Source organism: Myotis daubentonii, chromosome 18 (assembly GCF_963259705.1).
Source record: "Myotis daubentonii chromosome 18, mMyoDau2.1, whole genome shotgun sequence".
Classification (NCBI taxonomy): domain Eukaryota; kingdom Metazoa; phylum Chordata; class Mammalia; order Chiroptera; family Vespertilionidae; genus Myotis; species Myotis daubentonii.
Window position 1 is genome coordinate 27853700 of NC_081857.1, and position 21893 is coordinate 27875592.

General features: G+C 44.5%; 1 protein-coding gene across 8 annotated transcripts in view; it reads left to right on the forward strand.

The window, feature by feature from the left end:
* Positions 1-3885: 3885 nt before the first annotated feature.
* ARHGEF11 (Rho guanine nucleotide exchange factor 11) overlaps positions 3886-21893 on the forward strand; it is an 84434-nt gene continuing 66426 nt past the window's right edge. For 7 of the 8 annotated variants that reach the window (XM_059674075.1, XM_059674080.1, XM_059674077.1 and 4 more), the window contains exon 1: positions 3886-5298. In XM_059674075.1, the coding sequence (XP_059530058.1) occupies positions 5267-5298 (32 nt within the window). In that variant the 5' untranslated portion in view covers positions 3886-5266. The remainder of the gene's footprint in view (positions 5299-21893) is intronic. The other variant, XM_059674079.1, reaches the window with a different exon arrangement.

Consider the following 21893-nt stretch of genomic DNA (forward strand, 5'->3'; position numbering starts at 1 on the left):
ACATGGAGACAACAGAGGTGACCTTCAATAGAGGATTGGATTAAGATGTGGTACATAGCCCTAGCTGGTTTGGCTCAGTGGATAGAGCATCGGCCTGTGGACTGAAGGATCCTGGGTTTGATTCTGGTCAAGGGCACAGGCCCAGGTTATGGGCTAGATCCCCAATGGGTGGTGTGTAGGAGGTAGCCGATCAATGATCCTATTTCATCATTGATGTTTCTATTGCTCTCTTCCTCTCCCTTCCTCTCTGAAATACATACACACACATATATATATATATATATATACATACATATATATACATATACACACACACACACACACACATGTGTGTGTGTGTGTGTGTGTGTGTATGGCACATATAAACAATGGAATACTACTCAGCCATAAGAAAAGATGAAATACTGCCATTTGTGACAATATGGATGGACCTTGAGAATAATAGCTAAGTGAAATAAGTCAGGCAGAAAAATCTAAGAATCATATGTGGGATATAAAACTGAAACTCATGGACACAAACAGCAGTGTGGTGGTTGCCAAAGGGAAGAGGGTAGAGCAGTGGTCCTCAACCTTCTGGCCCTTTAAATACAGTTCCTCATGTTGTGACCCAACCATAAAATTATTTTCGTTGCTACTTCATAACTGTCATGTTGCTACTGTTATGAATCATAATGTAAATATCTGATATGCAGGATGGTCTTAGGCGACCCCTGTGAAAGGGTCGTTCAACCGCCAAAGGGGTCGCAACCCACAGGTTGAGAACCACTGGGGTAGAGGGTTGGGGATGATGGGGCCTAATGTATGGTGATGGAAAATGATTTGACTTTGGGTGGTGGGCACACAGTGCAATATACAAATCTTGTAACATAGAAATCCATATGATCCTATTAATCAATGTCAACCCAATAAATTTAGATAAAAAATAATTTAAAAAATTAGCCCTCACCAGTTTGGCTCAATGGATAGAGTGTCAGCCTGCGCCTGAAGAGTCACGGGTTCGATTCCGGTCAAGGACACATGCCTGGGTTGCGGGCTCGATCCCTCATAGGGGGCGTGCAGGAGGTGGCCGATCAATGATTCTTTCTGTCATCATTGATATTTTTATCTCTCTCTCCCTCTCTGAAATAAATAAAAATATATTTAAAAATGCAGTATCTGCAAAACACAATAAATCGGGGTGCAATAACACAAAATATGCCTGTACTTCATATTAAAATTTTATTGGGAACCCAACAGGTTGAATGAATAGAATATTCTGAGTGACAACAAAATAATGTCTGTAACACAGGCTTAATATCGTTATTACAGCTACCTAGAAGCATTCTGGAGAAATCTAAATCAGCTAAAAAAATAAACCACGAAGCATTCTCAGCCTTAGGACTAAACGATAATTAAGCAAGCTTTTCCACATCATTTTTCCAGTTGATAAAAGTTAAAGAAGGTGAAGGATCTCCAAGAAACGGGCACTATTCGTCCTGTGGTGACTTTATTTTGCTAGGCCTGTCCCCTAACTGCATGCCAGAAGGAGAATAACTAAATAACAGCAACCTGAAGTCCGTTTTTCTATAAAATACATGTGTTTGGGGCTGGGATATTTACCCATGAATGAGAAGCTGCTTCTCTAGAATTCACAATGTGAACCATTCCCGTACCCCACCGCTGTCCCTCAGCTATTTGGTTAAATAATCAGCTTCTAGAATCTGTCTCAGCAAATAAAAGTTAACCATACCCGTTTTTTCCTTTTGCTTCTCACTCTTAAAAATGAGGAGGTATGAATTCTATCAATTAATAGATTTCATGCAAATCACCTAAAATTCTTCTTTGCCATTGTTTCCTGAGTGTGAATGAACTTACCATAACAACTCATGACCGTAAGGACTAATGTCCTACCACAGGATGTCGGGCAGAGAAAAGGATTTATTTATGAAGAATTCTGTGGAAAAAAGTTGAAAGGACTATGTCAATTCAAAATCACCTCTTAACATTTATACTGGTTTTCCTGCCTGGCACTATAGTTTACAGAGGCCAGGCTCTATCTTAATTAATCCTTAGGTAACAAAGCTAGGAAAGCATACAGTCCAAAACAAATTCACTCAGTCCATTGGACTCCTTGTCTAGTGCTCTTTCCATGGACCAATTCCTACGTTGTAGGAATTTCGGGCACAATATAATCTCCTTTCCCCCTTAACTTGAGATTTGCAATTTGCTTACATAGCCAGCTATCCTGCTAAAGCCACCCCATCCCCATAGGCTTCCAAGTGGAGTGTACAAAGAAATGCACTGATGTTCATGAGGAAAGTATTTAAGAATGCATTTACAATTGTATTTAACTATAGTAAAAACGATTATTTAAGCTTTATTAACACTAATTTTTAACATACAGACTGGCCTACCACTTTTACTGGGTCACTACTTTAGAAGCCAAGCCATCTGTCTCATGCAATATGTGAGATTTTCCCAGGAACCAGTGGAAATGCCATGCACAGATATTCCTTTTCTGCATAATGCTTGTTCATCCACTGGACAAAATTAAGCCTATTAATTGCTACAAACTTTACAGTTCTTAGTAAAGACAGGGAGAATGACCATGAAAAAATCTTTGTTCTACAGAAACTCATTGGTTATCTCCTGGGGAAAGGCCTCAAAAGAGATATTGAGCATAGAGGAGATACACGTTTTTATTTTACCATGTTCTATGATTAGAAGTGGCTGGCAAGAGTTTCCTATCTACCACTTACTTTCAAAAACAAACAACAAAAATCTATGTAATCTGTGCCTTAAAGATGACAGTCTATGAATGAGTGAGAAAGTCATTGCTTTTCTTTTTACTGAAGAATAGCTTATGGATTTTTAGAGAGAGAAAGGGAGAAGAGAGACACATGGATAAGAGAGCGTCAGATCGGTAGCTGCCTCCCGCAGGCCCCACCAAATCAACCAAGTGAAGGTCCCTTTCCCCAAAGTCGCTGGGTGTTAGAAGTGGGGAGGGCCCCCAAATGGGAGGAAGCCGTCAAAGAGCTCCTGACTCCCAGGAAGGGGGCCCGAGACACATTTAAAAAATATATATATTTTTAATTTATTTCAGAGAGGAAGAGAGTGGGAGAGAAACATCAATGATGAGAGAGAATCACTGACCGGCTGCCTCCTGCACGCCCCCTACTGGGGACCGAGCCCACAACCCGGGGCATGTGCCCTTGACCTGAATCCAACCCGGGACCCTTCAGTCCGCAGGATGACGCTCTATCCACTGAGCCAAACCAGCTAGGGCCGCACACATTTTTGAAAAATAGGATGAAACTAGAGGTGGAGACAGGGTGAGCAGTGGCGGTGGGAGCGCAGGGTGATGCTGGTGAAGGCGAGGCAAGACCTGGAACGTGGGGAGGCGGCCTGGCAGCCGGCGGGAGCGGGACGAAGGCCGGGTCTTGGGCGCAGGGCTTACAGTAACGGGGCGGGGGGACGCAGCCGGGAGAAGGCGGCGGGGTCGGAGCCGGGGCCGGGGTCACCGGCGGGGGGGCGGGGCGGACCGGGCGAAGCGTCGGACGCCGTGAACCCCGGGACCAGCTAGGCCGCGCCGAGGGGAGGGCCGGCGACGGTGGGGCCGCGGAGGGGCGGTGCGGGTGCGGGTGCGGGGTCGCGGGGGCAGAGAGCGCAGGGAGCCCGGCGGAGGGGCCGGCCGGCGGCGGCGGCGGAGGGCGGAGGGCGGGCGGGCGGGCGGGAGCCGCGGCCGCAGGACCCCACGAAGGGAGAGCGGGCGGCGGGCCGTGCCGGGTCCGGCCGCGGCGCCAGGGGAAAGGCCGGCCGCCTCGCCGCGCGGAGGAGGAGCCTGCGGCCCCGCCCCCGCCGGAGCGAGGGAAGGAGAAAGGCTCGCGGGGAAGGAGGGCGCGGAGGGGGCGGCCGGCTGGGCCTGCGCCGAGCCGGAGGGGAAGGGGCCCGGAAGGAGGCGAGCGCAGCCGCGACGCCGGGAGCCGGGCGCCCACCCGAGCCGCCTGCCGCCGCCTTCCCGGCCGGAGCCCGAGCTGGAGCCGCGGCCGCCCAGGCCAGAGCGCGGCGGTCGGGCGCGGGGCGAGCGGTGCCGGTGCTGCGCGTTGGCGCCGGGCAGGCGTAGAGGCCGGGAGGGGAGCCGGCGGCCGGCTTCTCCCGAGGCTGGTGCGGAGGGAAGTCCCTCCCGGACGCAAATCCACAACCACCGTCCGGAGCCCGCAGCGTCCGGGCGCCGCGGCTGAGGCCGGGAGAGAGGGCGCGCAGGGCGGACGGGAGGAAGCGACGTCTGTTTCATGGAGGCGGAGGCCACAGAAAAGACCGGAGCCTGGATGCGGGCGAGCGGAGCCGCAGAACTCACGCCGGGCATGTCTTTCGGGAAAAGGCCGAACCTCGGCTGGGTCTGAGCATCAGGGGGAAAAGCATGCGAGTTTAGAGGAAAAAGAAAAGGAGAGGAGGTTTTCTCTGATTTGTGGTTATTGCTGCCATTGGAAAGGTAAAAAAAAAGCATTGCATTTCAGGTTTGGTTTTTTTTTAATTGTTTTTTTTTTTTTTTTCTGGTGCGATTGGCTCACTTAAGAATTTCAGAACCTTTCGTGTAAAAGGGTTTTTTTGTTTTTGTTTTTAAGGAAATTCTTAATTTTGATTCCAGGGTTATACTGGACTTGGAAGGAGTGCTTTTGTTTACATACTATTGTATGGTTTAATTTTTTTTTTCCTTTTTGCTGTGCAAATCAGCTGGAAGTTATTTTTTTTCCAAGTGCCAATTCGGATTTATTCATCGCCCCCCTCTTTTCTCAAATGGATCTGTTGTCGTTTTAAGCACTGAAGAACGGAGAAATTTTCCCCCCCTTGGAGCTTGAAGCTCTTACCAACAGAAGGACAGCTGGGAAAACTGGACTAAAAGGATGGTTTTTATCTGTATTTTGTAGTAAGACTGTTATTTTGAGGGCGTATTCTTTGTGTTTCGTTTTTTAGTCTATAGCGCTAACCTTTTAGAGATTTTGGGGTTGAGTTTTTGGTTTCTAAGGTCATAGTTTTTCCTTTTTTTCTTCCTTTTTTTTTTTTTTTTCCCCAAGACGGGGGAGGGGAAAAGGGGACTAAGAAAGCAGACCATATTAACTGGTAAAGGAGAATGGAGCTTCAGTTACTAGGGTCCTGAGAGCTGGAGAAAAAGAATCTTCAAGTTGGGAGGCCCTTCCTCTCATCTTTCTTAAACATTGCAAGGATTCAATCCTGATCAAGACATCAATCCTACAAGATTCTGAAACCGTGGAGACGCCGAGAAACCATGAGTGTAAGGTTACCCCAGAGTATAGACAGGTAGGTTTGCCAATATTCAACACTTAAGGAAAGACGGGGCGGGAGGGTGTTGCATTTTGGTAAAAGGTTGCAAAAGCAGGGCCTGGGCGGACTGTGGGAATGGTGGGGTAGGCGCATGCATTGATCTCTGGGGACTGTCTGGGCATGTGTGTTTATCTTCCCTGTTGTGTATCCATATTTGAAACATCTCCTGATTCAGTGTGTTGTTTTTTTATACAAGCAATAGACAGTGAGGCCAGGAGTGGGGAGGAGGGGCAAATGCCTCCAGCCAACTTTGGCTTTTGCCAAGCTAGAGGCCCAATTTGAGTCCTTAACTTGCCAGCCTAGAGGGTAGGGAATGGGGGCAAGCCTGGGTAAGGGTATGTGAATTTGAAAGGGTGGATTGGGACTGGCTGTAGGTGTTGGAGCTGCTGGGGGAAAGGGCCCCCACAGGACTGGGTGTTGTGGAATGGTGGGGTTTGGTGATGGGGTGGATCCCATTTCTAGAATGGGGAGGATGTTCGTGGTCTGAATGATGGGACAGAAACACCCTTTGCACCCCAACAGGGCTGGGTTTTTTTTGTTTTTTTTTTTTAACGTAGCTAATAACGGCTCCCAAATGAATAGGTCACATTAGAATTTTTTCCTCTCCAAGGTTAGGGTTTAACTTGAGACCTGCCAACTGGCTAATGCTCTAGATTTAATCTTCCGAGGCATTTTTAATAAGCTTGACTGCAAAATGGGCCTTCCCTCTGCCTAGAGCCGGAAGGAGTTGTTTTGGGACTCAAGGCCTGATGGGCAAATAGATATGCACTGGCCCTTAGAGTCTGAGCACAGGATGCCCCTCCCCCATCCCGAGCCTGTCCAGCCTCCCCATTATTGGTCACAATACAGTTTACAACTTTGTAAGGTGTCTGTCTTTTCCCTCAACCTACCCCCCACCCCCCCACCCCCCTTAACCTTTCTCCTTGAGAATCTTGAGAGAGGGTTGTTTTGTGGGTACTGTACATTCATCCTAACAGGATGGAGGACTAAACAAGCAAATGGAAGGCCTGGGCCTGGAAAAAATATGAAAGAGATGGGGAAGACTGTTTGCAAGGGAGTAATTGCTTCCTTCATGTCCAGTGAACTCATAATTCATGCTAATAATATTTGTGTGGTTTTTTGTTGTTGTTTTTTTGTGGGTTTTTTTGCTAGGGGATGTGTCCTAAAGTGCATATAGTTTTTCTCCCCACAACAGTAACCCCTATTGCCTCAGAGTCCTGTTTAGATTAGTTCATAGTCCTCAGACAGAGGACTGACTTTGCAGTGCAAAGGAAAAGGCAGATAGTCACAAAGAACAGAAAGTGTATGTCTGAACCGCCATCCTTTACCTTTTATTTTGTTTTTTAAAATATGTTTTTATTGATGTTAGAGAGAGAGAAAGGGAGAATGAGAGTGAGAGAGGGAGGGAAACAATGACCTCACATGTCCCTGACCAGGGATTGAACCCACAACCTGGGTTTGTGCCCTGATCAGGAATCCAACCAGCGACCTTTCGGTGCGCTAGGCAACGCTCAACCAACTGAGCCACACTCCATAGTTTGACTCTTATAAAGGGAGAACCGGCATGTCAGGGCAAGGAGTTGAGATGGTTTACATGCTGCCCTTTTCACCCTCTTGGAATTTGCATTTTTGAGATGCGGATGGTGGACAATTTGTCTGAATTCAGGGATATGAGAAGATGGAAACTTGCGCGTTGAGGGAATACAAGAAGGAGGCATTGAGGGTTCTTGGGCTGATGAGAGATGCTCCTCTGGGAGCTTGTGTATCCTCACTGTCACCTCAGGGTTTGCAGAGCACAGTACAGTCTCCTAAGTGCTCTCATAGGAACAGATCTCATCGGAGCCTCACAGTATTGCTGTGAGGCAGATAAAGCAGCGGTTATTACTCCCATTTTACAGAGGTCATTGAGGCCCATAGAGGATACCTGGCTTGCCCAGTGCCATCTTGCCTGACTCGTAGCAGAATCTGGACTCAAAGGCAGATCTTCTGATTCTGGATCCATGGCTCTTTTCATGGCCCCCCCCTCTGTCTAAATAGTTTTGTCTCCAGTGGGGCACTGTTTCATTCTCTTTTTGTCAGTGGGGTAAGATGCTCTTCATCATTCCTTTGAACTTTTTAACAGTGTTGGGGGCTCACACCTGTAATTTCTATGGTTAAAGCCCCATTTTCTCCTGTGGCATCATGCAGCTTTGTAAAGTGAGAGTGCTCCTCTCATCTACTCCGACCCCGATTCCCTTCCCCATTAGAGGATCAGTTCTGGGCCTTTGCCCTCTTCAAGTTATCTCCGGTTGCTTTGGATCTTATCCCTTTTGCTGTAGACTCATGTTGGACTTTCTGACATTCCAGGTTCACGACCCTGTGGATTTTAAATCACAATCTGCAGGAAAGCATGTACCTGTGGGTTCTTTCTTGATCCCCTCCCTTCATTTCTGAACTGTAGGAGACTGAGCCCCCCTTGGACTTTCATGACCCCCATTACTGGGGATGCTTATTTGATGGTTGATTTTGCTGTGTTGGATACTTCCATTTGCTATCATTTTGTAACATATGCTGACCCTTTCCCGTCCCCTCTTTTCCCTGGGAAAATAAAATGAATAAATAAAGACTTATTTGTGCTGGAAAAATAAATAAGTAAATAATTCCTGGAGGGATTGAGTGGAAGTAAATGCCCCTGCTTATGGAGTTAAGGGTTCTCTCTTAGTTTACCACTTTGCTGTGTAGAGAGTGTAGCATAAGGTGCTATAAGAGTGATTTAGAAAATTAAAGTATGCAGTTATTGCTCACAAAGAGCATGCATTCTAATTGGGGAGCTAGGAAAGGTCCAAGACTATTGAAAACCACTTAAAAGCAACATTAGGCTACAAGCTCCATAAAAGACTGTGTTTGGTTTGCTCAGGTAGATCCTGCGTGCCTAGCTTAGCACCTTGTATGGGGTAAGTGTTCAGTAAATATTGACAAATGAATGTTGTTAGAATGGATGAACATGTCAGCAAGTATAAATTCTTCAATTTCGGACTTTTCATTCATGTATTAATTTCAGATGTAGTTAAAGTCAATTAGAGAAGACTCTCCAGGTGATGTATATTTTCTAGGAGGTCAGCAGCATGATGGAGGATGATGTCCGTGGAGAGATACTGTGGCTCAAAGTAAAGAGGGCTTTGGAATATTTATTTGACAGAGTCCTTAACCCCTTCCAGGGGAGTGATTCCTGGGTTCAAAGAAACATGGAGTATTTGCGATTAACCTTTTAGTGTTAATCAGTTGTTACTGGAAAATGGGTTACTAAAGCATACCTGTTCTTGTTCCTTTCAGATTTTGTCCATGAACAGCTTATTGCCCATTAGTATATATTCTTCTCTGGTGTTTCTAAAAATGTGTTTGATATGGCAAGCAGAGGTAATGACACTGAATTATTTTGACAGGAATGGTAATGACCATTCCTAAGTGCTCATTGGTCATTATATACTGTCATCTATATCCTCATTTTCCAGGGCAAATGTTTTGAGATGGCCAGATGGGTTAAAATTTGCACCCATAAAACAGCTTTTCTCTGTGCAGAGTTAGTTAGCTCATGTGAGGGCCAAAACAGAGAAGTACTAGATTTAAGCCAAGAGTTCTTCGTTTGAGCCTGGCATTCCCCTTAACTATGTGACCTTGGGCAAGTCACATACTGCCTCTAGTTTCCTCATGTAAAGCAATAGCTCATTCATATGAAATGCTTTCCAGTTCACAAACATAGTGTGTCATTTGAGGATTATAACATTTATTGCATCTCTCTCACGGGGCTGCTGAAAGGAGCAAATCAAATAAGATAATATATTTCAAATGGCGTTCTAAATCGTAAAACTGTATATAAATTTTAGATGGTAAACACGTGGATTTGATTTAGCTTCATGCACTACTTTCTGAAGTAGCCCAAAACAAATTAAGAGTAACTGAAAGAGCTTTCCCATTGTTTTGAAGAATTTAACCAGAGTGAACAGGGTTTTTTGTTGCAGAAGCGCATGAAGTTAGAAAGAAGGAATGCTTTTGCAATGGTAAGGGTTGGGTGATAATACTAGAAGAATATGAGAGGAGGTTATTGAATCTCCTTCCCAGGAATTTCGATGTAGGCTTCAGCTATCTTGGCTCCTTTAGATGGGGATAGGAAAGATTCGTTTTGTGATCTCTGAATGTTCCTTGTTTTAGAAGCATATGACTTTTCCTAATTCAATAAATCCAGACCAGCAACAGGGATCTGAGATTGAATGCAACCTTTCTCTAGTCTGTAGCCTTTTTTCTAAAAGAGGCTAAATTTCATAGAAGGTGTGTGGAGGAGGGAGAAAGAGAAGGCAGAAGAGGGAGGGGAATGGTAGGTAGGCCTTTCCTAGGAAAGAGCCTCAGGCTGAGGGGAAGGTTTGTAGCTGGGGCTGAAGAAATGGCTTATCTGAGCAGGGGGTGGGGAGTGGTTCCTGGAATGCTTCAGGTTCTTCTTATTGAGCCCTGGAACCAAGAAAGCACCATTCACCTGAGTTTCTACCTGGTTTAGAAGGTTGGCTTCCCAGAACAGTGACAGGTATCCAGAGCTGCAAACAGTAAGTTCCCTGAAATGCTGAGTCCTCTCCAAAATGTGCTCTTGTCCTATCTGGGGATGAGATAAAAGATGGCAGGGGATTTGTAGATGAAGCATTTGGCAATTAATATCCATTATGAGCAGGAGCAAGCTAAGCTTAACTTTAGATACTCAAAAGCATTTCTGAAAGAGCACCCTTAGAGTAACATTTATCTTTAATGCTCTTAAGTACTATCAGTCTCTGTCTTCCCATTTAGAATAGACAAAAAAATATGAAAAGTTAGCTCTAGCTTGTTTGGCTCAGTGGATAGAGTGTTGGCCTGGGGATTGAGGGGTTCTGGGTTCGTTTCCGGTCAGAGGCGCATGCCCAATTTGGTTGGACAACAAATATTTATCAAATAGCTCCATGCTCAGCTCAGTTCTTGATGTTCTGGGAAATAATTTGTAAGAATGTGGAGCTTGCATTCTTGTTGGGAAGTGTTAACAAAACAATAAAAAGATAGTACATAATTGCTGACTCTTGATGTATACCAAAAGGGTGTATTTAGAGAAGAGTAGAAGGTTGGTGTTCATGAGAATAGCCAGGGAGAGTCGTCAGAAATTATTTAGGTGGAAGAAATTGAGGAGGGCATTTCAGACAAGGGAACAACATAAGCAAAGGTTCTGGGGCAGAACCAAGTACGGAGTGTCTCTAGGTCAGCGGTTCTCAACCTGTAGGTCTCAACCTAAGACCATCGGAAAACACATATATAATTACATATTGTTTTTGTGATTAATCACTATGCTTTAATTATGTTCAATTTGTAACAATTAAATTGGGGTCACCACAACATTGGGAACTGTATTAAAGGGTCGCAGCATTAGGAAGGTTGAGAACCACTGCTCTAGATGGTCTTTGTTGAGCAGAGAGAAATTATGTCAAGGTATGAGAATGGATAAAGCTATTCACTGGATCTGGTAGGAAAAAGGGAGCCAGTTAGGTTTATGTAATATATGGTGATAAAAATCATGTTTAAAGAGAGAATTTTGATGTTATGTGAAGCGATCTTGGGGCCAAGAGGGCCAGCGAGGAGTTTTTGCAGCAAGCTTAGCAAAGGATAATGTGGGGGGAAAGAAGAGGAGCAGGATTTGAAAGGCAGTTTGGAAGGAAAATCATCAAGGTATGTTAAGGCTGAATCAAATTTGATTCCCAAGTTGAGACTGACTGATGAGAGAAGGGTAGTGCTATTGCTAGAGAGAATAAGACCATCATTAAAAAGTCACTTTGTCTCCCCTGGTACCCAGCAATTCACTGAATGTAGCATATCAAATGGTACTTAACTTGCCAAGACCCTTAGGTTAGGCTATGTCTACCAGATAGTTTTAGAGTTCTTCACTGCAGTCTTTTAAAGAGAGGGAGAGAAGGGGAGTGAGTCCTGGGATATCCCTTAGGGATTTGAATCGATTTGAGGAGATTAACATATATTTGATGGATTCTGATTAATCATTCCTCGATTTCACATAGCAGATCAAACTCCAGGGTTGAAGGAATATCTATGCAGAAACCAGCATAGTGGCATAATTTTTTATTTATTGGTTGATTTTAGAGAAAAAGAGAGGAAGTGGGGGGGGGGGAGAGAGAAACTTTGATTTGTTGCTCCACTTGTTTATGAATTCATTTATTGATTCTTGGATATGACCTGACCAAGGATCTAATTCTAACCTGATGCTCTAACCAACTGAGCTACCCAGCCAGGGCCCCTAGTGGCATAATTGTAAAGAGTTGAGGACCGTTGAGTGAGATCTTCGTGTGAGCTCCAGCTCAGCCACTAACTAACTGTGTGATCAGAATGATTTGTGTAAAAACGTTTAGTGAATTTGATAGTGCCAAACATATGGTGAGTGTTGTTAAGGCATTTAGTTTGACAAGGACTCCAGATTGGCCTGAACTCTCCTCAGCTGTGTTTGCGTACTCAGGCCTATGCTGACTCTAAACTAAGGACTGAAAGGCGTGGCTCTGGTGACAGCTAGCACACAGAGTAGTTAAAGTCAGGTGCATAAGTTCTCATCCTCAAGTAATGCTTTGTTAGAAACCCACAGTGTCTTTCCTTCTCAGCCCAGCCTCCCTGGCCTGGGATTCATGATTCCTTCCTTCAGTTCAGCCCACATCTCACTAATTCTAGGTCTGATGACTGCACCTGCCACTCTCCTTCAGGTAGACTAGCCAGCTTCCGGGGCCCACTTCATTCTTTTCACACCTTTACATGAGTGTTCTCTCTCTCCCCCAACTCTTTGGCTCTTATTTCCTTCAAGGAAACCTTTTTTGGTCATTACCATTAAACTATATATTTTATTAGTCAGCATTTCTTTGGCACATACATATAGCTATTCAACTCTTCTCTTTTTTTGTTTGTGTAAAATAATTTATGTAAAAGTTCTAATAGAATGTCTAGCATGTGGTGAACTATTATAAGTAAATGTTGGTGCTCTTCCATTCTTTGTATGTGTTATGTTGGTAATTATATCTTGTTATTCAGGGTTCAGAAGTGATGTCTCTTCGCTTTTCTGGATTGCCTTCTAGTGCCCTGTTTAGTTCTCTTTATATGTGGTATATTTCTACTGGCTGTTTCCGGACTTGAACTCGAGCTCATTTTTGACATTTCAAATTCCCTCCATGCCTCTAGCCAAGGGATTGCAAGAAAGCAACTCTAAACATCGCTGCCAGGAACTGAGATCAAGAATCCCCCTTGTTCTTCCTGGGTGCTAGGTCTCTGGGCACTTGGTATTCCTTCTAGGGACAGAGCAGCCTTGTTGGGGTTGCTTCTCGGCAGCGTCTCAGGGCTGAGGGTATTTCCCCATTGGCAGCCTGGTTTCCTGACTGCTTTTCCCTGCAGGAGTCCGAGGGGCAGAGGGCCCACCCTGCTATTGTCCTGCCTGCCCCAGCTGGCCCCATTTATTTCCCTCAGAAGTTTCCCTCTCAGAGACTGCTGCTGCAGAGAAAGGCGGCCGTTGTTCTGCCGGAGGTGCTAGAGAGAGTGTAGTAAATAGCTTTGTGAATGGGACCTTTTATGAGGCTAGAACCACAGACCCTTTTCTCCTCAGAGCCCTAAGGAGAGGGGCAAAACCCACTAGGGTTTCCATGCCTTCCCAGGAACAGGGCCTGGGCTTTAGGGATATTCACGTTATCCATCATATAAGAAGATTGGTCCATTTAACAAACCCTCACTGGGTGTTGCCTTTTAGGGCACTGGATTCCATGGGAATAAGTTGTGTTCCCTGCCCGCAAGGAGAGTGTGGTTTGTGAGGGAGATAATTGAGCAGGAGTTGTGTGATCTCACCCCAGATTCTCTCTGTGAAGCATGTGAGAGCAGCATTAAAGGAGGTTTCCTGGAGGAGAGGACCTTTGGTGGAGGCCTAAAAATGACAGCCAGGCTTGAGTGGGAAAGTCCAGGCGGAGGAAACAGCACAGCCAGAAGGAAGACAGGAAAGGACATGGTGTGTGTGTGGCGGGGGTGCGGTGGAGAGAGGGAAATTTAAAGGAGCTTTGATCAGATGGCAAGATCATAGAACAGTTAATTAAATGAAACTGAGGAACAGGTAGGAGCTGGGGCCGTAGGGCATGTCATCCCCCATGTTAGGGTTTGGACTTTATCCTGAGGGCAGTGGAGGACCATTGCAAGACTTGAAGTAGGAGGTGACACGATCAGATGGGCCTTTAGGAATACAAGATCTCCCTGGCTGTAGTGTGGATGGTTAGCTTGAAAGAATGACAGAATAAAGAGAGGGGAAATGGCCGAGACCGGTTTGGCTCAGTAGATAGAGCGTCAGCCTGCGGACTGAGGGGTCCCGGGTTCGATTCCAGTCGGGGGCATGTGCCTGGGTTGCGGGCACATCCCCAGGAGGAGATGTGCGGGAGGCAGCTGATCGATGTTTCTCTCTCATCGATGTTTCTAACTCTCTATCTCTCTCCCTTCCTCTCTGTAAAAAATCAATAAAATATATTTTAAAAAAAAAAAGAGGGGAAATGCATTAGGAGACCATCTTAGTCAACTGGGCAGAAGGTGAAGTTGACCTCTACTAGGGAAGTGACATTGTAGATGGTGAAAAATGAAGGATTAGAGATTGAGTAGTTACGTTATGTGGAGGTAGGTCGTGAGGAGAATGTGGGTCAAGGATGACATCCTTATCTTGGCTTGGGCTACTAATGAAGAAGGGAACCCTAAAGGAAGAGTAAGGGGTAGGTCAGCATGCCTTTGGACATGTTGAGTTTGACGTGCTGTGGGAGAGCCAAAGGAAGATGTTCAGCAGGCAGCTGCATACCTAGGTCTGGAGGTAGGAGAGTGTTCTGGATAGAGAATCACATTGTGGGTTATCACCATCTCAACAGAGTAGTGGACGCATGAGACTGTCCAGGGAAAGTGTGGAGAGTGAGAAGAGTGCCTTGGACAGAAGCCCGAGGGGCACTGATTTGAGGTGAGGCAAAAGGGGGTGGGGGGACGGCAGGAGGAGCCAGGGCAGAGTGGAATCTCAGAAATGAAAGGAGGGAAGGATGGGAAGGATAGAGAAATGCCTGGACTTAGTAGCAAGGAGGATGTAATGGCCTCCAGGTGAAAGGTGAAGAGGGGCAGGAGCCAGTTTGCAGTGGGTTGAAAAGGGGAAGTGGTGATAACAGTCTAGTGGTCAGTTCTTTTGTGGAGTTTGGTGAGAAAGAAGAGGAGAAAAAATAGCTCCTGGTCCCTGTCAGTAAGACTTTTAGTTTATCTTTTCAAGGTAGAGCTAGGTTGCCTTAAATCAAAGGCTCCAGCCTTTAGTACACATTAGAATTAGCTGGAGAGCTTGTTAAAATACAAATTGCTGTTCCCCACCCCCAAAATTTCTTACTAAATTTGGATTGGGTTTGGGGCCTGAGAATTTGCATATTTAACAGTGTCCCAGGTGATCCATCCTTGGAGAGCCACGGTCTTACCACATCTGTGCTCTTTCTTAGCTTTTCTTACCTTCTTATAACAGAACTTTTATTTGTTGTGGATTTCTTCAGTGGATTGTAAACATGTTGGGGGCAAAGGCTGGTCACTCTGTAACCTTGACACCTAACCTGGTGCCTCCCATACAGTGACAGTCCACGAATACTGGTTACATAAGTTGAATCGAAACAGGTAAGCTAAACTAAAGAGGATTTCTGGGCCCTACATCTGTGAAACCTTGTTTAGCCCTTTTCTTTCAATCACTGGCATAGATGCAAATAAATCCTATCTACTAGAGATCTTCAGGGATAGGTGGGTTTATAGGAGTTTTTGTCATTTTAAAGTAAACTAAACCTCCCCCCCCCCCAAAAGGTTAGGAAGTAATCTTATAGAAATGTCAAATTTTATAGCAAATGTCAAAATCAAATATACATAATTTTAGTAATTCAGTTTTGGATTGAGAGAATAAATTTCCTAATACAGTTCCCCAAACTGTTCCTAGGTTCTGAATTTTCCATGTCATTGATTCCTTTTAGAATAGTAATAGGATTCTTAAAACTTGGTTCCTGTATCAAAGAGGACATCTCTAGAACATATGTCTGTAGAGTGGTCAATCTATCCTTGCAGCAGCGCACACTACCAATAGCTTCTCTGCTCAAGGGATAGGAATAGGGATCCCAAGCTGTTCTGGAGTTACTATTCTTGGGGCCCTTGTCACTCGTCTTGAAATGGGGTTCAGGGACCACACTACCAAGGCTTCCAAAAGTGTTCTGACCTTAGTCTCGCCCTCTTCTACTTTTCTTTTTACCCTGTGAATCCGGGGGTTGCTTCTCATAATTTCTAGAAAACTCCCTAGATCAGTGATGGCGAACCTATGACACGCGAATTCATTTTTTTGGTTGATTTTTCTTTGTTAAATGGCATTTAAATATATAAAATAAATATCAAAAATATAAGTCTTTGTTTTACTATGGTTGCAGATATCAAAAAATTTCTACATGTGACACGGCACCAGAGTTAAGTTAGGGTTTTTCAAAATGCTGACATGCCGAGCTCAAAAGGTTCGCCATCACTGCCCTAGATCCTCCAGACCAGTGGTCGGCAAACTGCAGCTCGCGAGCCACATGCGGCTCTTTGGCCCCTTGAGTGTGGCTCTTCCCCAAAATACCACATGCGGGCGTGCATGTACAGTGTGATTGAAACTTCGTGGCCCATGTGCAGAAGTCGGTATTTTGTGGAAGAGCCACACTCAAGGGACCAAAGAGCCGCATGTATCTCGCGAGCTGCAGTTTGCCGACCACTGCTCCAGACCAGTGGCTCCAGGAGTCTGAGGCATAGGTGTGGGTCAGTGGATAATGGTAGGTGCAGAACAGGGCCTGTGTCAGAGGGTTTCAGGCCTTAGGATCATTTAACACGTTAAGCACCCAGCCTGATAGCGTCAGTCACCGGTGACTGATGACTGGGCAGAAACCCAGAAGAAACCCTAGTTCTCTTAGCTGTGCCTAGCCTAAGGCTAATAGCTCAGCTTCTACTTTAGCTCAGGCCTTTCACTAATCCTGAACTTGAGGCCTGGCAGTTTGAGAAAGGATTAGGCAAGGCATAGGGGAGAGACCACTCCCTTATTAAGATCCTACTTCCCATTTGTTGGTGTGGGATATGGGAAATTTTTATTCATTCAACTTATTAATTAAATACATACTAAACGTTAGGCAATGTTCTAGGCACTGGGGATAGTTAGAACTTCATCTATTTAAGGAAGACAGATAACTATGTAACAACTACTTCTCATTATTATTATTGTTATTAACAATGAGTTATGATCTAAAGTATAAAAGAATTTAGTAGAATCGGTGTTTACAACTGTGAGAGAGGCTAGAGGGGATATGTGACAGGATTAAAGAAAGACGAGTTAGCCCTAACCGGTTTGGCTCAGTAGCTAGAGCGTCAGCCTGCAGACTGGAAGGTCCCAGGTTCGATTCCGGTCAAGGGCATGTACCTTGGTTGCGGGCACATCCCTAGTAGGAGGTGTGCAGGAGGCAGCTGAGCGATGTTTCTCTCTCATTGATGTTTCTGGCTCTCTGTCCCTCTCCCTTCCTCTCTGTAAAAAATCAATAAAGTATATTTAAAAAAAGAAAAAAAAAGAAAGATGAGTTAAGGGGAGAAGTCAGGTTTTTTTTCTTTAGAATAATGATTTTATTGTTTCTATAAAAACAAGACATTCTTGTTATAAAATATAGTCCTAAAGAAAAGTGTGAGGAGGAAAGCCATGGGCTGTCAGCAATGCCGTCACCCCAACTGGTGTCAGGAACATTGCTGTGCAGGACCCCAAACATGTCTCCTGTTGACACACACTTTCCAAGAATGTGAACCTTGTCACACATGCAGGGCTGTTCTGACTTTCTGATCCTGTTTTTCGGAAGTGCAGACCCATCCTCTCTGTAGTTTGCCAGCAAAGCAAGTGCCAAAGATTTTAGAAAAACATGGATTTACACTCAGCCCTGGAAAACGCCACCATAATTGTGTTTCTGTGGATACTTAGAACAAAGCCCACAGCAGTCCCAGAGCAGGAGCCCTGGGGCAGAACTCAACTCTTGGGCACAGACATATGTTGAGCTACTCACCATCCAGCTATTCAAATCATGGCTGGAGTTCTTCAGTCTGGAGAGCTGTGGTCAGCAGAGGAATGGCCCAAAGAAGTCCATGTCCTTGTCCCCTGAACTTGTGAACCTGATTTTGACATGAGAGGTGGTCCTGGATGATCCGGGGGGACAGTGACATCATAAGGATCCTTATAAGAGGAAGGCAGGAGGGCCGCAGTCAGAAGATGAGGTCGGGGGTGGAAGGATGCTATGCCGCTGGCTTTGATGATGGAGGACGAAGCCACAGGCCAAGGCCCGCAGGTACCTCCAGAAGCTGGAAAAGGTGGGAAACCGGTGCGAGAAGTCAGCTAGTCTTCGGGTTGTCTCAGGGGTGGTTCTGTAATTTAGTTGTAATTTTGATGTGGTCAGGGGAGGAGATGAGCATAGCATTTATCTGTTCATCCTCTTGATCAGAAGTCCCCAGCGGTTTTTTTTTTTTTTAAAATATATTTTATTGATTTTTTACAGAGAGGAAGGGAGAGAGATAGAGAGTTAGAAACATCGATGAGAGAGAAACATCGATCAGCTGCCTCCTGCACATCTCCTACTGGGGATATGCCCGCAACCCAGGTACATGCCCTTGACCGGAATCGAACCTGGGACCTTTCAGTCCGCAGGCCGACGCTCTATCCACTGAGCCAAACCGGTTTCGGCCCCAGCGGTTTTTCACATTTTCACAGAATGGTGCAATCATCACCACTATCTAATTCCAGAAAATTTTCATCACACTATAAAGAAACCTTGTACCCATTAGCAGTCATTCCCATTGTGCCCCCCCAGTCCCAGGCCACCACTAATCTACTTTCTGTCTCTGGATTTGCCTATTCTGGACCTTTTATGTAGGTGGAATCATACAGTATGGGGCCTATGTGACTGGCTTCTTTCACTTAGCATATTTTCAAGGTTCATTCATGTTGTATATGTGTCAATACTTTGTTCCTTTTTATGGTCAAATAATATTCCATTGTGTGGATATACCACCTCCTGTCTATCCATTTGTCAGTTGGTGGGCATTAGGGTTGTTTCCACTTCTTGCTATCCTATATAATAAAGAGCTAATATGCTAATTAGACTGAACAGCAGAACAACCATCCGGATGACTTTCCGGACAACTGTCCAGACAACCTTCTGGACGAAGCTAGGGCTGTGAGGGCTGACTGAGGCTGTGAGTGGCTGCGAGGGCGGCTGGGGCTGTGAGGGCCAGACGGGACTGCGAGGACCAGCCGAGGCAGCTGGGTCTGCGAGGGCTGAGCCCCTTGTGCAAATTTCATGCATCAAGCCTCTATTCTGTACATATAAAAGCCTAAGCCTGTGGTCAGCAAACTGCAGCTCGCGAGCCACGTGCGGCTCTTTGGCCCCTTGAGTGTGGCTCTTACTAAGCCTTAGGAGTACCCTAATTGAGTTAATAACAATGTACCTACCTATATAGTTTAACCCCTAGAGTGCCGGGAGCGCTATTGCGCTCCTCCTGCAGTGTCACTATTAGATGCTAGTAGTTCACTCTTTATTGACAGATGGCACCTAAGGAAAATCAGCAAAAATGCCTTGGCAATTTTAGCATAGTTCCTAGGATATTGGTTGGCACTCAAAGGGTTAGGTTTAAAAAATTTGGCTCTCAAAAGAAATTTCAATCGTTGTACTGTTGATATTTGGCTCTGTTGACTAATGAATTTGTCGACCACTGGCCTAAGCGACCGAACGACCGGTCAACCGGTCAGTTGCTATGACAAGCACTGACCACTAGGGGCAGACACTCAACACAGGAGCTGCCCCCTGGTGGTTACTATGCTTCCACAGCCAACCTCCTGCAGCCAGCCAACCTCCCGTGGTCCCTCCCACCGGCCTGCCAACCTCCCACCGTCCCTCCCCCTGGCCAGCTGGCCAACCTCCCGCTGTACCTCTCACTGGCCGGCTGGCCCCTCTGATTGGCCCCAATCAAGGGCCAGGCTGAGAGACCCCACCCATGCATGAATTTGTACACCAGGCCTCTAGTTATGAATAATGTGTGAACATTTGTGTATGAGTTTCATTTATTTGACTCTTTTTCTCCCTCCCCCCCCCCCTTTTTAAAAATTCTCTCCCAAAGATGTTTTTGTTTTATTTATTTTAGAGAGAGAGAAGAAGAAGAAGGGGGGTGGAGAGAGAGAGAAACATCGATGTGAGAGAGAAACATTGATCTGTTGCCTCTCTGCACCCCAACCGGGGTTGAACCTGCAACCTTTCGGCCTATGGGAGGACACTCTAACCAACTGAGCCACACTGGCCTAGGCTGGGCTGTTTTTCCTTCTTTGAAACCTTATCCTTATTGCTTAGATTGAAAACTCCCAGAGGGTGGTCTCTCTAATGCTCTCATCAGATGGCCACACAATTAGGGCTTAATATTGGATACATTTTGAATGACAATGAAATATATATCCTTGATGGTTATTCATTTGATTTTAGATGTGTCCATGTCATTGTCTCTTTTTTTGACTCAGGAGTATTACAGAACAAAGACATATGTGATTTTTTTTTTTTTTTTTTTTTTTTAGTACTCAGTATTTGCTGGGCCCAAGTAAATGCTTAATTAAGGCTTTAGAATTGGAAGGATGCATCTCTATGGTGCCCACCTTAAAGTGTCTGAGGAGAGTGTATGCTGCTGGCTAAATGTTCATGTGGCCTGAAATCTCAGTATCTTTCTCTTAAACAGCTCTCTTCTACCTGAACTGTATTCCCATCACACCTGTCTCTACCTCTTTCCTACCTAACAGCTGGTTCGTCTGAGATTGTAATTGCTGAGAATTTACAGACAGAATCTCAGCATTAAATCTTTTGCTTTTTCCACCTTTCCTGATGTGTGCATAGGAAAGCTATAACACCTTTTACATTGAGGTATAAGCATTTAGAGGACCAGAAAAACTCTTTGGGGCAGCTCAGAAGAGTTAATGGGAAGCACATGGGCAGACATTTAACTGTAAGTATGTAACATTGGTAGATATGTATGAACGCTTTAGAATTCTCAAGGTCTACATGTAACTCGGTTGCTTTATTGGTGTTAGTATTGTAATTTACCCTTGCCATCTATGAACTCCTTGGCTCCTGCTCTAGTATAAAATAGAAGAAAAAAAAAAAGACTGTTCATTTTAATGTTAGTCAAAGCCTAAGAATGTCTTCTGCAAAACAAAACCATGTATTAAATTACAAAAGCAATTGGATTTTCTGGTTTTGCTGATTATTTATGCTGTCTCTTCATTAATGTGGGTATTTGGGACTAGCCGTGCATTCATTGATTAAACTATCATTTGTATGTACAAAAAGATAGAATATAAGAGTGTGTGTAAATATTGTGGCTTTCCCCTATTTTAAATCCAAAGGCCATTGATCTGGCAGCACCGTGACCTGCATAATAAACAGAATGTCTTGGGACAGACTTGTATTACCAGTAAAAAGAGTCTGTGCCTACATCTCTTTAATTAAGAAGGGCAGTGTTGAGTTTCTAGTGTGGGCCTAGAATACTTTTTTTGCCTTAAGGCTATTTTTTTTAATAGTTCTATGGAGGTATATTTGATGTACAATCAATGTGTACATTTAAAATATATATTAAAGTATATAATTACTTTATTATATACATTAAAGTAATGAATTACTTTTTCATATGTGTACATACATCTGTGACCCTATCACCACTGAGACAAGCAACGATGCCCATCATCCCCAAAAGTTTTCTTGTGTCGCTTTGTAATCTCTGTCTTCTCTTCTCCCGCATCCCCAGGGAATTCTCCTTGGGATTTCTTTTTTATCACTGTAGATTTGTTCACATTTTCTATAATTCTTTATAAATGGAATGTCCTCTTTTCTTGTCTGACTTCTTTCATGCAGCACAATTATTTGGTGTTAATCTCTGTTGTGTGTATCAATAGTGTGTTCCTTTTATTGGCTGAATAGTATTATATTTTCTGGATAATTTGTGTATCCATTCTCCTGTTGATGGATTTGGGCTACTACAAATAAAGCTGCTGTGAGGATTCACGTACAAGTCTTTGTGTGGATATGTTCTCATTTTTCTTGTGTAAATCCGAGGATATAAATAGCTGGGTCGTATGGTAGGTGTATGTTTAACATCATAAATTGCCAAATTGTTTTCCAAAGTAGTTTTATAGTTTTACATTCCCACTTAGCAGTGTATGCGAATTCCTGTTGCTCTACCTCTTGTCAGTCTTTTTAATTTTAACCTTGTTAGTATGTGTGCACAGTAATGTCTTACTGTGGTTCTAGTTTGCATATCCCTGATGACTAATGATGCTGAACATTTTTATGTGCTTATTTGCCATGTATATGTTTTCTTTGATGAGGTGTTTTTTCAGGTCTTTTCTTTATTTTTTAATTGGGCATAATTGCCTAGTATTAACTCAGTTATTAAATGTTAAGGGTTCTTTGTGTATTCTACATACAGTTTTG